General features: G+C 44.1%; 3 protein-coding genes across 3 annotated transcripts in view; all 3 read left to right on the top strand.

Annotated features, from left to right (window-relative positions):
• Positions 1-13,725, top strand: part of LOC309329961 (T-lymphocyte surface antigen Ly-9-like) — a 319,160-nt gene that overhangs the window by 25,390 nt on the left and 280,045 nt on the right. The gene's annotated exons all lie outside the window — the stretch shown is intronic.
• The window catches only part of LOC309329968 (uncharacterized protein), a 79,545-nt gene that overhangs the window by 16,752 nt on the left and 49,068 nt on the right, over positions 1-13,725 (top strand). The gene's annotated exons all lie outside the window — the stretch shown is intronic.
• On the top strand, positions 4,374-10,994 carry LOC309329958 (uncharacterized protein). The gene is made up of 3 exons (XM_081841287.1): positions 4,374-4,504; positions 7,075-7,182; positions 8,736-10,994. Exons 2-3 carry the CDS (start codon positions 7,139-7,141, stop codon positions 9,724-9,726), a joined length of 1,035 nt encoding a protein of 344 aa, XP_081697413.1. The 5' UTR covers positions 4,374-4,504; positions 7,075-7,138; the 3' UTR covers positions 9,727-10,994.

Below are 13,725 nucleotides of genomic sequence, written 5' to 3'. Positions count from 1 at the left end.
TGAATTATTTCTAAACTGTGTGTAAAGTGTTTTTTGTTTCATATCTTTGTTTCATTTCATTCATACCCTGCCTTTCTGATAAGTGAGTCTAATGCAAGAGGGTCCTAAATCACACCTTGAATAAAATTAAAGGTGCATCCTGGATCAACATGAATATGCATCCCAAGGATGAAGACCTGGATACAATTTCTGCCTTTGTTCTCGAGTAAAAATATTCAGATTCACTGATTCTGATTGTTTGCATGTTTATACTAATGAGTGAGAGGGGGTTAGTCATCACACTTAATAACACGTCCTGGTTACCCCATGGAGCCTAGGCGAGGTTCCTGGGATGAAAGGAACTCCTGAGGCTTTCCAAATGTTAATTAAAACCACTTAAATACAAAGCACGATATTATCATGGATGTTAATATCTCTGCATCTTCAGTTGGACCCACACACCAAGTAAGAACATTACTTAGGGAGGTGTCGGCAGGCAAGCGTTCATCTCAGCCTTGCTCTGGAATTAGCTGGGGCAAGATTTGTGCCACTATTAGTAAGTTATTTCCCCCACAGCTGTTTTTGAAAAGCAGAACGAAAACAAAAGGTTTTCCCTCTTGCTGTATCTCCTCTTCCTGGTTGGTCCCAAGTTACTCTGGATACTCGCTCTGTCCCTTCTCTCCAGGCCTGTCTCCAAGGAGTTGGGGTGCCAGACCTCCAGGACTGACCGGCAGCCTTCAAGCGGTCAGTGTAGGGCTTGAATCTTCAGGAGCTGAGAGCACCTTTGAAAAGATATATTTTAAGAAGACTTGCAAGCTTCAGCCCAGCAGAGCCAACTGGAAATCACTGCACAGATTGTCTCGGAAATCTGCCCTCTTCCACTCTCCCAATTAATCTGACATCAAGGTGGGCCACCCACATGACATTGCTTAGGTCTCATTCGTTGGCCCAGAAATTGCAGGGTCTGGCATGCTTCTGACCTGGCGAGCCTACCAAGAGGTGATGAGGAAATATGCTTCCTGGACCCCAGGGGGGGAACAACTCTCTCAGTTCTGCCAGGAATTATGTTTCCAAAATTCTGCCCATACAATGCACAGTCTGTCTAATTTGTATTTGCTGAAAGAATACATGAACTGAATCACAGCTGTCCTTTGAGATTCAAACTTCTGCAAATCCAATCAAGATATGTGGGAAGCGATGCAAATATTTCATAGCATCGTGGAACTATAGAGTTGGATGGGGTCTCGGGGTTAATCTAGTCCAATTCATAAACCACAGCTGAAGAATCACTGACATATAACCATCCAACCTCGGTTTAAAACCTGCATTGCAGTAGAGTCTACCATCTTCCGAGGTAGCCCATTCCACTGTCAAACAGCTCCTACCATCACTGAATTCCACCCTCAGCGGCACCCTTTTTAAATTCTGATTCTTAAAAAGTGTTTGCTAAACTGTTGGGAGTCATTTGTTCAGCTTGTTCTTGAATGAATGAATGAATCTTTATTTGTGTTAGCCATCGGCCATAGCAACAAAACAGCAATGCAATATACCAAAGAACAGAAATAAAAAAGTTGATTATATAAAACATACTTTAGGGTCCTGAATCAGTAGTCAAATAGTGGACCTTATTCTGATTGCCCCAGCTAAAAACCTTGCAACCTTTGCTGTCACCTGCTCCTCCTGATCTGCCAGGAGAAAGGACATTGTGGCAGTGGTTGGGCGACCCGGAATGGACAACAAGAAGGGGGTGATAATCTCATTTCTCAAGTCTTTATAAAGAGGGCAAGCCAGAAGGGCATGCGCCACCGATTCCGTACTGCCATCTCCACAGGGACATAAGCGTTTTTTGTGTGTGGAATCTGTAGCAATTGTCCCTCAAGTACAACCCAGGGCAATACATTCAATCTTGCGAGGGTAAAAGTGCATCTATATTTTGGGAACTTGTGCTTGTTTTCTGTCCTTTCTCAATCAACCCCAGTACCAGCCTTATTTTTTTAAAAAAAAACAAATAGATAGATGGCGGTTCATTTGTTTGTTTGTTTGTCTGTTTAGTATTACCAATTGGTAACCACAAACCATCAACCATAAGAAGGACTTGATTGGATAGAATGACAGCCCCTGAAGTTACTCATCTGTACTTTGGGAGAGTTAATCCCCTCTGTAGGGGCCACCAAGTTTGCCAACTTCGTATCTCTATGTGCAAAAGCAAAAACTTTATGTCCACCTTAATTTTAAAACACTGTATACTTCAGATGTGTCTAGTATGAAAAGCCATGGAACTATCCCTATAGTGCCCCCCCCCCAATTTTATGTCCCTATGTAACCCTCTCCCCAACGAAAACCTCCAACATGTTTTCATTTCACAATTTCACAATAGGATTTATAGAGATTCATAAGATCCTGATTCAGATCCAAATCAGGTCAGACAGGGTCTGGATCATTCTTGACCAGATTGGTCCTCATCTAGATTTACATATTTGAGCCACAAATCAGACCAAGGGGTTTATGCACAGACATACCCTAAATCCATTTTAGCCGGGGGCTATTGCCACAGCTATTGGTAAAAAGAATTCCATACACTAATGTATTGGAGAATTTGAAGAGCAGAAGGCAGAGCAGACTTGTTCTCTTTTGTGCTAGAGGGCAAGAAACTGTAGCAAAGCAGATTATGGCACCAACATTAGGATAACCTTCCAAGTGAGAAGACCGAGTGATAGAGGAGAAATCCAATTCAGTTAGCCTTTCAAGGTGAACCTACCTAATTTGGACTTTTCGAAACAACCTGCAAACTGAAAAAACAGGCATCCTTCAAAAATTCACACAACTCTGAATTTTCCAAAGCTGTTCTCCAGCCAAGCAACATGTACAAAAATGTGTCTGTTGGGGTGAAATTTACACAAGAATGCATATATTCTTGAAAATGGCACAAGCAAATTTGTGTTGTATTTGGGAAGATCGCATTGCAAAAGTGCCTATATTAGTCAAGATTGCGTTTTAGGACAGTGTTTCCCAACCATTCCCCCCACCCCATTCCTCTTGAAAATCACTGAGAGTCTTGGCAGAACACTTAATTATTTTTCTCCCCATTTCAGCAACAGTAATTTGCAGTGCTCAGTGCTGTATGGTTTTTACCTGTACAGTGGTACCTTGGTTCTCGAACAGCTTGGCTCCCGAACAAATTGGCTCCCAAGTGCCACAAACCCAGAAGTAAGTGTTGCAGTTTGCTTACATTTTTTGGAAGCTGAATGTCTGAAGTGCAGGAAGCTCCTGCAGCCAATCAGAAGCCGCACCTTGGTTTTAAAACAGTTCCGGGAGTCGAACAGACTCCTGGAATGGATTAAGTTTGACAACCAAGATACCACTATATTTTTACATAGATGCTGCTGACCCCCTGAATGAAGCTCGTAGACCAGTGTTTCCCAAACTTGGGCCTCCAGCTGTTTTTGGACTACAATTCCCATCATCCCTTGCCACTGGTCTTGCTAGTCAGGGATGATGGGAGTTGTAGTTCAAAAACAGCTGTAGGCACAAGGTTGGGAAACACTGTCGTAGACTACCGGTTGTCCACGGTCTTGGGACACCTGCATTGGGAGAATTTTGCACTGAGATGCTGGTGAATTTTCACAAGATCTTTAAAAAGCAAAAAACAAAACAAACTCTTGTGAAAATTTGGATATCTTAACTGGAAAAGTTAAGAAAAGGAAGGAAGTTGAAACATTTCTAATATTTAGCCACTAACTTGGTGAGCTCCTGATCATTCCCCAGTAATAGAAAATGTACGACCTCCAACTCTGGTTTCCATTTGGGGATACAGAGTTGATCTAGAAATTGCTGACGGAGACCAGCATATAGTTTACAATTGAGAACCGTATGTGTGAGGGTTTCCACCAGGTGGTCTTCACACAGGCAAGTTATTTCTCCTTCTACCCTGCCTGAGAACCTTCCCCAAAGGAGGTTTGATGGATGTGAATTAAACTTGGCCAGCGAAAATGCCCTTCTTTCTTGAGGGTTCACCACTGTGAGAACAGGAGGCTGAGCTAATAAGAGCTTCCAGATGGTGGAAAAGACTGGCTCAGTCTGGTGGGATCTCCCTTCCTGAAGACGTTTAAGCAGGAAGTTGCCTTCTACTCTATAGCCCCTCTAATGTTTGTAGGGCTGACTAGATGACATAAACTGAAGTACCTTCCAGCTCGATAATCCCATGAATTCGGATCAGCAAGTACAAGTAGCTGTTGCTGATCGGTGGCATGTATTTTGCATGAGGCACAGCCCTGCTTCCAAGCTGTAGGACTTCCAATGGACGTCTTTGCAATTTAATTTAATGTTTTAGGAGGAGGAAGAAACAGCCTTCATTTGGAAGCTTAGCATATTACCCCGGATCACGATTTGCAGGTTGCCAGTGACGTCGCCCCAGCAGAAGTGCCTCACGTCCCTCAGGGGGATTTTTAAAACCACATAAAAAGCTCTCCTCATCCCCAGCCTTTGCTGACACTTCTGTCCAGACTCGTTTGCGTCTGGAAGTCAGGTAAGTTAGGAACTGCTTTCCCCCTCTCTGTGCACTCTCTGCTACTGAATTTCTGGATATTGCTTCGAGACAAACTCTAAATGGGAACAGGATGCCTGAAGGTCTAATAGTCTGCATCATCGTGAGACTCTCATCCTGGTATATTTGTCCAAACTGGAGCATTTGATGGAATTTTGCTATTTGCGTGAAATGTCACATGTTGTGAATTTGGTTGTACCCTTGGCTCTGGGAGAAAAGATCCAAAGAACGATTCCAAAGAAGCATGTGAGGTGGTGTGTGCATTGTGGAAACTAGCAGAGTTTTCAAGGTGGAATACTAAAGAGGGTCTTTGCCTACTTTTCCTCCCAGCAGAAGATGCTGAGAATGAAATCGGAAGCTATTTTGGATATCTCTTAGGCAATATATCAGTGAGACAGAAGGTCTGGAGCCCAAACCCTTGGTATAAGCCTCTCAAAATCTCGCAAGGGTGTGTGCCTGCCTCTTGCACAATTTTATGTTGTTTGTCAACTGTGCCTAAGGTGGCATCCAAAATACTATTCCACCTCCTTCCTCGGAAGAAAACACCTGAGGGATTTCTAAGAAGCCTAAAAGAGATTTGACGAGACTAATAGTGATGGTTTTTCCCAAGGGATTTCGTCCCTGGTGTAAATCTTCGTGGATGGGTCTCAAATACCCTTCTCTGACCTCATTTTCTAGTATGTGGGGGAGGGACAGAAGGGTAGTCATTGGATTGTATTGAACTGAGTCCTACTCAGGGTAGACCTACTGAAATCAATTTACTTAAGGTTTGTCATGGCCATTGAATTCTTCACCAGCTGAAGTTTACGAACGATCTTCAGAGGCAGCCCCAATGTATAACACGTTGCCGTAATCTAACCCAGATATTACCAGAGCATAGATGACAGATTATGCTATTATTAGCTGGTGGGATGGTTTTATTCCTCTTGATTTTTATTGTTTGGTGGTACACATTTCCTATCAGAATCAGAAGGGTCAAGTGCTTTAGTAGAAGAAAAGATAAATTTGTAACGCAGCCTGAAAGCCCCACTGCTGTTACAGACTTTGGTTGGACACCGAAGCAGTGAGAGATTTGTCTGCAAGGTACCAATGTGTTAAGCCAGGAGTCAGCAAACTTTTTCAGCAGGGGGCCGCTGTCCCTCAGACCTTGTGGGGGGCCGGACTATTTTTTTTGGGGGGGGAATGAACGAATTCCTGTGCCCCACAAATAACCCAGAGATGCATTTTAAATAAAAGGACACATTCTACTCATGTAAAAACACGCTGATTCTTCATTTTCAATTTAAATTAAGATACTGACTTAAAAATCATTTGGGATGCCAGCAAAGCTGTTCTTAGAGGATTTTTTAATACAGCAAAACTCAATTCAAAGAAAACAGAAAGAAAAGAAAAAGTGGTAGAAGAGATTAGGAAGAATGAAACAGAATTATATAAGAAGCCAGATAACGCAGAAATAAAAAGAAATATTAAAATGCTACAATCACAATATTCTGTGATAATAAATGAAGAAATGGGGTGGAAATCAAAATTAATGAGACAGAGAAATTTTGAGTTCGCTAACGAGCCGGGCAAATTACTGGCTTGGCAGCTAAAGAAAAGAGAGTGATTTAGATTTAGAAGGCGATTGGGCCGGATTCAGCCCCCGGGACTTAGTTTGCCTACTATACACATAGGAAGCTACGTAAGCTGGCACCAGTAGCGCCATTAACTCAGCACTGGTTTAGAGGTCCCCTCCCCAATTCTCATCCATCTCTAAGATAAGGGAGGAGTTGACAAGCAGTCGGTGTAAGAAACCTCCCCTGTCCCAATTAGCTATGCGTCCCAAGCCCACAAGCAAAGAGAGCATCGAAGGAAGCCGATTAGCATAGATCAAAACAAGAAACATCTATGAGATCAGTCTTGCAGAAACTAGTCCCGGAGTTATCTTGACTACCTAGATGGCGCTTGCAGGCCATCCAGAACATTTTCACTTTTTGGTTTCGTTTCTCTTTCACCCAGCATTTTTACAGAATTAATTTGATTCATTCTCCATTTTAGGAAGCTATCATTTCATGTGTTAATGACTTTATTGCACATGTCCATAACATACATTTTTAATGAAATTACTATCTATTTTGCCTGGCGCCTTCATTATACACCTTTAGGCGCCAGGCAAAAATGTTCCTTTTTAACCAGGCATCTGGTTGAATCGGCTTACATACTATACCCTTTTTAAAACGTGGTGGGGGTTTTTTAGGGGGGGGAGGCTCTTGTGTTGTTTTTGTATTTATTAGATATTTTCTGGTTTTATATTTTGATTCTATTCTGTGAACCGCCCTGAGACCCCCAGGTATAGGGTGGTATATTAATAATAATAATAATAATAATAATAATAATAATAATAATAATAATTTGTGTGATGTGTGTAGATAGATATACTCAAATAAATGAAGCAGTCAATAAATGTGAGATTTAGTTATGAAAGGGGGAAAGCAAAGAAGAAATTGGATAATACTGAAAAACGATGTGAAATTATGAAATTCTGCTACCCACTCACCCCTTTATAATTTCAGGTTGCTACGTAACTTCTTCCCAGTAACTCCCGGTGACTTTGTCTCTGCTCCTGATTTGGTGCACATGGAGAATGCTGCTCCTGGTCTTCCGCTGAACTTCTCTCATCGGTAAGCAGGTGTGGCTTTGGGAGACAAATGGATGAGCTCGAGGGAAAGCCAAGCTCTCCAAATCCTGCTCAGATTTCTCTCCTCTCCTCTCCTCTCCTCTCCTCTCCTCTCCTCTCCTTTTTTGCCATTCAAGATTCGTGATGATTTTAATTTTTAGCACCACATACAGTATCTAACATTTCACTCAGGATTCGGGAGAGAAAACCCTTTTTCTCAACTTAAGGCCTTTTTCTCACAGTGGTCAACCCTCAATAAAGAAGGACATTTTTATTTGGTTTTCCAAAACATAAACATACAACAAAACCAATTAGGAATCTAATTATCGAGATTACTCTGAATCTCCTGACCTTCCCTCCACACTAACTGCAGCACGACGACAGCCTTGCTTTTTTATGTATATAGGAAGAAATTGCAGGTTGTTGAGTAAACAGGACAGTGCCGACTTATGGGTGAACGTGAGCAAACGTGACACCCATCTCTACATGCAACACTTCATTGCGAGGTAGTGATTGTCAAAACCAGTAAATGATGGGGACAGATACGTAGATGGCAACTTGAATGGCTTTAAAAGAGGATTAGACAAATCATGTTCTTCCTTCTCTGTCAGAGCCAGCATGTCTCTGAATTGCTGTTGGCAGGAAGTACAACTGAGAAGTGATGGGGATGTTTTGCTGTGAAAAACTATGTTGCATGGGACCGCCGGTCCTGAGTTGCTGGGAAAATAACAATCAAGAATGATGAAATAATAGCCATTCCTTTGCATGTTTTACCTCTGCTACTAGAGTGGTACCAGTGGTAGAGAATCACAAGTGGGCAGGGCCATTTTAAGCATATCCAGCGCCGTGGTTCAAAGATCCATCTGGCGACCCCCTTTCCCAGAATTGTTGACCTTTTCCCAAGCCTCTGCGTGGATTGCTCTCCTCTCGCAGAGGCTTGGGAAGGAAGCTGCACACCTGCCGGTCCCCTCACTGCGAGAAGCCAAGTTACAGGGAACCAGGCAGAGGGCCTTCTCGGTGGTGGCGCCCTCCCTGTGGAATGCCCTCCCACCAGATGTCAAAGAGAAGAACAACTACCAGACTTTTAGAATACATCTGAAAGTAGCTCTGTTTAGGGAAGCTTTTAATGTTTGATGTATTACAGTATTTTTTTGGGAAGCCGCCCAGAGTGGCTGGGGAAGCCCAGCCAGATGGGCGGGGTATAAATAATAAATTATTATTATTATTACTGCCAGCCATATGGTTGATGGGGCACAGCTGGCGGGCGTGCAGGGAAAGGGGAGGCTGCCAGCAAAGCCGCACAGCTCCCCCACTTGCTGGGGCACCCCTGAGAGGCCAGCGCCCTGGCACAACTTGCCAGTAAGCCCAATAGGAAAGACAGCTCTGCAAGTGGGAGAGACTTGCTGTTGCGTTCTCTTCTAGTGGGTTTTCGATTGGGGAATCTGGTTGATCACTGTTAAGATAGGATGTTGATCTAGGTGGCCCTTTGTCCTGATTCAGCTCCAGGCCTCTTCTGATGTTCTTAGAGGAGATGACCTTCACAATTCCTTCTTGCAGGTATCGCCGGGCCAGCCAAAAGGTGCCGTATTATGGATACACGTCTGGTCGGCCGTTGCCACCCTTTGTCTCGCAAAGGCTACCCAGGTCTAGCTCACAATACTACCCGTTCTATGGGTCAAGATACCCTGCATACAAAACCCTTCCACCACGTGGGAAAGTTCCTTGCGCTCAGCTCTACTCTCCGCCTGGTGTGACCGGTTATCAACCACGAGGTGCGACGGTCTACCCAGACCCACACACAGCCAGGTACTCCAAGCTAAACAAGAACCCGACACAGCCACACACAGCTATCTATCAGAAACCTTTACCAACCCAATGTCCATACAGTGGCATGACCAAAGGCCGACATGGCCCCATAAACAAGGGCTCGCTACCATGTGTCACTGGCGCCCCTCTACCCCGTGTGACCAAAGGTCCTGTCATGTATCCCACCAATGTCTCTCAGCCATGCTTAAACAAGGCCCCGCTACCGCGTATGACCAAAGGCCCTGTGCTGTACTCAAGCAAGGACCTATTGCCACATATTCATGACCCACCACCCCGCGTGGCGAAGGGACCGCTACCACGGATGACCAAAGGCCCTGTATTCTATGCAGCCGAAGTCCCACAGCCAGGCCTAGGCAATGCCTCACAAGCAAATGGGACAAAGGGCACCCAGCCACACCCGGCAAAGGGCACTCTCCCACGTGCTTCCAAGGGGCCTCGTCTCGTTGTGACCAAAGTCCCGCGGTTCAGCGCACTGAGGGCCTCGCGATACTTCCTGAAGAGGGCTTCGCGGCCCAACCTGACGAGAGGCTCTCAGCCAAGCTTGGTCAAGGGCTCGCGGCCGTCCCTGGCAAAAGGCTCCAGGGTCTCGTTGACTAAAGGCTCCCAGCCCAGCCTAGTCCGTAACACCACAAGCCTGGCGGCCTCAAAGAAGCTTCCCAAAAATGTCAAGATTGCAAGCACTGGGAAGAAGTACTGTTCGGCCACCAAGTGGCCTTTCTGAAGACGACAGGGATGTGGGAGAAACTCGTTTGACTTTCACACACCGAGGAGCCGGGCACACATCAGTGGCGGTGGACGGACGGCTTGCTTGCCTTCCCACCCAATCCATGGAGAACTAAGCCAGTGACTCAACATGACTCCTTATTCTGCAGACAGATTTCACTGTCCATAGCAAAAGTTTCATTTTTGACAGTGGCGTATGTGTTTTGATCCATTTTTATTTGATTTTAGGATCCACCCTGTTCTAGTGACTAATTTGTTTTGAGCTGCTTTTGAAGTTGGAGTTGCTTCCAAGGTTATACTTACTCAGAGCAGACCCATAAGGAGTTTCAACAAGCCATTTCTAAGTAGTTTCAATGCTAATGATAATAATAATATATTTGTACCCCGCCCATCAGACTGGGTTCACCCCAGCCACTCTGGGCAGCTTCTGACTTAGATTGTTGTGACCTGCCCTTGGCCCTTATGGTGATCTGCAGATATTTTATTAAATTAATAATGTTAATAGTTTTTCGAGACTGGGCTGGGTCAGTTGACACAATCAATTTTAATGCTACTCATGTAATTTATTATCCTCCCATCATCGGTCCTGCTCAGAGCAGACATGTTGAAATCCATGGACTGACTGAAAAGAGAACTAATAGCTTTGGGTTGTATCCAACCATGCAGAAGAGACCTATTGAAAATAATGGTCCTAAGTTTGTCGCTTTCATTAATTTCTGAGGATCTACACTGGGTAGGGCTAATATTGGACACCACCTGTTGAAATTAATGGACCCAAATTAATGCCCATCACTGAGCCTACTCTGAGTTGGTTTAAGTACCCTGTTTTTCCTATGCATTTTACTGTATTCACCCTTTGAACTAAAGGATTCTAGTCCCACTCAGAGTAGATCCTTTGAAATGAATAACATAGGTCTATTCATTTTAATAGGACTACTCTGAGAAAGAGTTAGTTGACTGCAACCCTACATCCCCCATTTTACCTCTTTCTGTTCTCAGTGTGATGTTAAGCTTCTGTTTGGAATTAAAAGATTGTTGTATACTTGGTCGTATCACCAGGCTTCTACCGTCCTTAAAAAAATAGTGTTGTTCTGCAAAATACAATCATTCTGTTAATTGTCTCCCAAATTATGTAGTTCCTTCCCCTTCTGTTTTGTTTATGTAAATTCTCTGTTCCCCTCTCAATAGACTGGGTGTATATGTGTGCATCATTTTTATAGCTTCAGCAGCAGAACTGTGTTCTATGCAGTGCTTTTTACCTAGGAAAATAGGGGTCGGTACTCACCACAAAGTTGTTACAGTGGGAGCCACACTTTTTCACAACAACAAGAACAGTGGTATCATTTTCATGAAGGAAAACTGGAAGTCAAAGGGAAGAAATCGGAGACCTGTAGCTTACACCCCCTCTGCTATTTTCTTCCAAGTTGTTCCAGATCTCTCAGTAGTTCTTCCTCCCAATTTACCCTCCTGAATGAGTACAGGTGACACTCCACTTAAGTGGGAGTTACATTCTGGGCTCCCATGAGCATAAGTGAAATCCTGTGAAGTGGCGAGCACTGAAGTGGAGAGCCAGCGTGGTGTAGTGGTTAAGAGCAGTAGACTCGTAATCTGGTGAAGCAGGTTCGCTTCCTCGCTCCTCCACCTGCAGCTGCTGGGTGACCTTGGGCCAGTCACACTTCTCTGAAGTCTCTCAGCCTCACTCACCTCACAGAGTGCTTGTTGTGGGGGAGGAAGGGAAAGGAGATGGTTAGCCACTTTGAGACTCCTTCGGGTAGTGATAAAGCGGGATAACAAATCCAAACTCCTCCTCTGCCGCCGCCGCTGCTGCTGCTGCTGCTGCTGCTGCTTCTTCTTCTTCTTCTTCTTCTTCTTCTTCTTCTTCTTCTTCTTCTTCTTCTTCTTCTTCTTCTTCTTCTCTCTAAACCAGGCATAGGCAAACTCAGCCCTCCAGATGTTTTGGGACTACAACTCCCATCATCCCTAGCTAACAGGACCAGTGGTCAGGGATGATGTGAGTTGTAGTCCCAAAACATCTGGAGGGCCGAGTTTGCCTATACCTGCTCTAAATATCCTTTAAATGTCTTCTGTACTGCACTCTTTTCAATCTATGCAAAAAGCCCCCCACTGTATCCAAAAATATCCCCAACTAGAATTAAGGCTCTGGGTCTGGCAGGAGGCTGCAGGACACATGGGAAAGCAGCTGCTGCTGCTGTGCTACTGTGCACATCAGCTGTTAGGCAGGGAGGCTGAGCAGCCTAAACAAAGCCCAAATGCAATTCCGGTCTCTTCAGGGCTTCCTTTTCCCTCACTGACATCCTCTTTGGGCTCCGGGGAGGGTCTCCTCGTGAGCCACGAGGACTTTCCAGCTTGCTCTCTTCATTTCTGGGTATGAATTTAATTATTTCCCGGCTCTGTGCGTCTACACGGTCACATGCAAGTCAACCGCCCATTTGCGAGTGTTGCGATTCCTGTAATGTAATTCCCATTCCTCATATCTCTTGTTTGCATCCCTCCAGACCACCTGCCATCTAAATCCAGGCCTCAGTATTACATTCTTTTTAATAACAAACATGAGTTAATTTGTGTGTGTGTGTTTAAAAAACAAATAAAACACTGTTAAGAAAACCACTGCAGCTTTTTCAAGAATAGATAAATTTCTTTCAGAATTTGCAGCATAGAGCTTTGCAAGCCCGCTTCATATTAAGTGCCAACAAAATCAATCATGCTTACACCCAGATACTTGTAGTTAGGATTCGAGTCTTACTACTACTACTACTATTATTATTATTATTATTATTATTATTATTATTATTATTATTTACTGAATTAAATACTGCTCTATACCTGGAGGTCTCAGGGCGGTTCACATAAAAGATCAACATAAAAACCACAATACATATAATCAAAATAAAAACAACCCAATAACACACACTCCCCCCCCCCCAAAGGGTATAGGATGTCAATCAGATCGCCAAAGACCTGGTTGAAAAGGAACATTTTTGCCTGGCGCCTAAGCTGTATAATGAAGGCGTATAATGAATATAGTAATAAAAGTGTATAACGAATGTTGACTGTTTCACAGTGGTATTTCCCGAGCCCCTTCAGTTTGTGGTCTCCACATGAACCCATAAAGGTGGGAACGCTTCGCCACTCAAGATTAGAAGCAGTACATCATCTGGATAATCCCAACCAATCAGGATCACATAACGAGCAGGATGAGGCCATGACACCCCGGTATTTGAAATGATTGGATGGTTCCATTACATCACAATACACTCTCCAACAAGAACAGACGCACAATGTCCATCTCCATTGCGTTGTGAAAGATTGCCACCTGGTGGCTCCTATGGTGGCATACAGTATTCTTAAAAAAAAAGCAAAACAAAACCTTAAATTAAGCTCATTGGCTGGTCTTTAATTGCTGGATAAAATTCTCCGAGAATGAGTTGCATTACAGTGGTACCTCTGGTTACGAAGGTAATTCGTTTTGGAGGTCCGTTCTTAACCTGAAACTGTTCTTAACCTGAAGACCACTTTAGCTAATGGGGCCTCCCGCTGCCGCTACACGATTTCTGTTCTCATCTTGAAGCAAAGTTCTTAACCTGAGGTACTATTTCTGGGTTAGCGGAGTCTGTAACCTGAAGCGTTTGTAACCTGAGGTACCACTCTATTATCATTCATTATTAGTGGTAATATTATTACTTACCCGCCCTTCACCCTAAGACCCCAGTTCTTGCAAGGTGGTTGGCCATCCGAGACAATGGAGGAGATGAAGGCGTTTTTTCTCTCTGCACTGCTCCCAGTGGTCATTCCTCCTCCGGTCACTGTTATGAATGTCCAACCTGTCTGTCTCCAGGCACTGCGGTCATCTGCCAGGGATGTCCACATGGCAGTGTCGATACTGCCAGCCTTTGTTACTTATAAAATATTACTTACAGCAGCAGATACAAGACCTCCAGTCCACCTCCTGACCATAGCTGTTAAGTGTCCCTTATTT

The sequence above is a fragment of the Podarcis erhardii genome, assembly GCF_964252035.2.
Source record: "Podarcis erhardii genome assembly, chromosome: 15".
Classification (NCBI taxonomy): Eukaryota; Metazoa; Chordata; class Lepidosauria; order Squamata; family Lacertidae; genus Podarcis; species Podarcis erhardii.
This window is presented reverse-complemented; position numbering and strand designations above follow the sequence as displayed.

Coding starts and splice junctions, on each gene's coding strand:
- LOC309329958 (XM_081841287.1), top strand. CDS start 7,139: ATGGAGAATGCTGCTCCTGGTCTTCCGCTGAACTTCTCTCATCG. Junction 7,183..8,735: donor CCGCTGAACTTCTCTCATCG/GTAAGCAGGTGT, acceptor TCCTTCTTGCAG/GTATCGCCGGGCCAGCCAAA.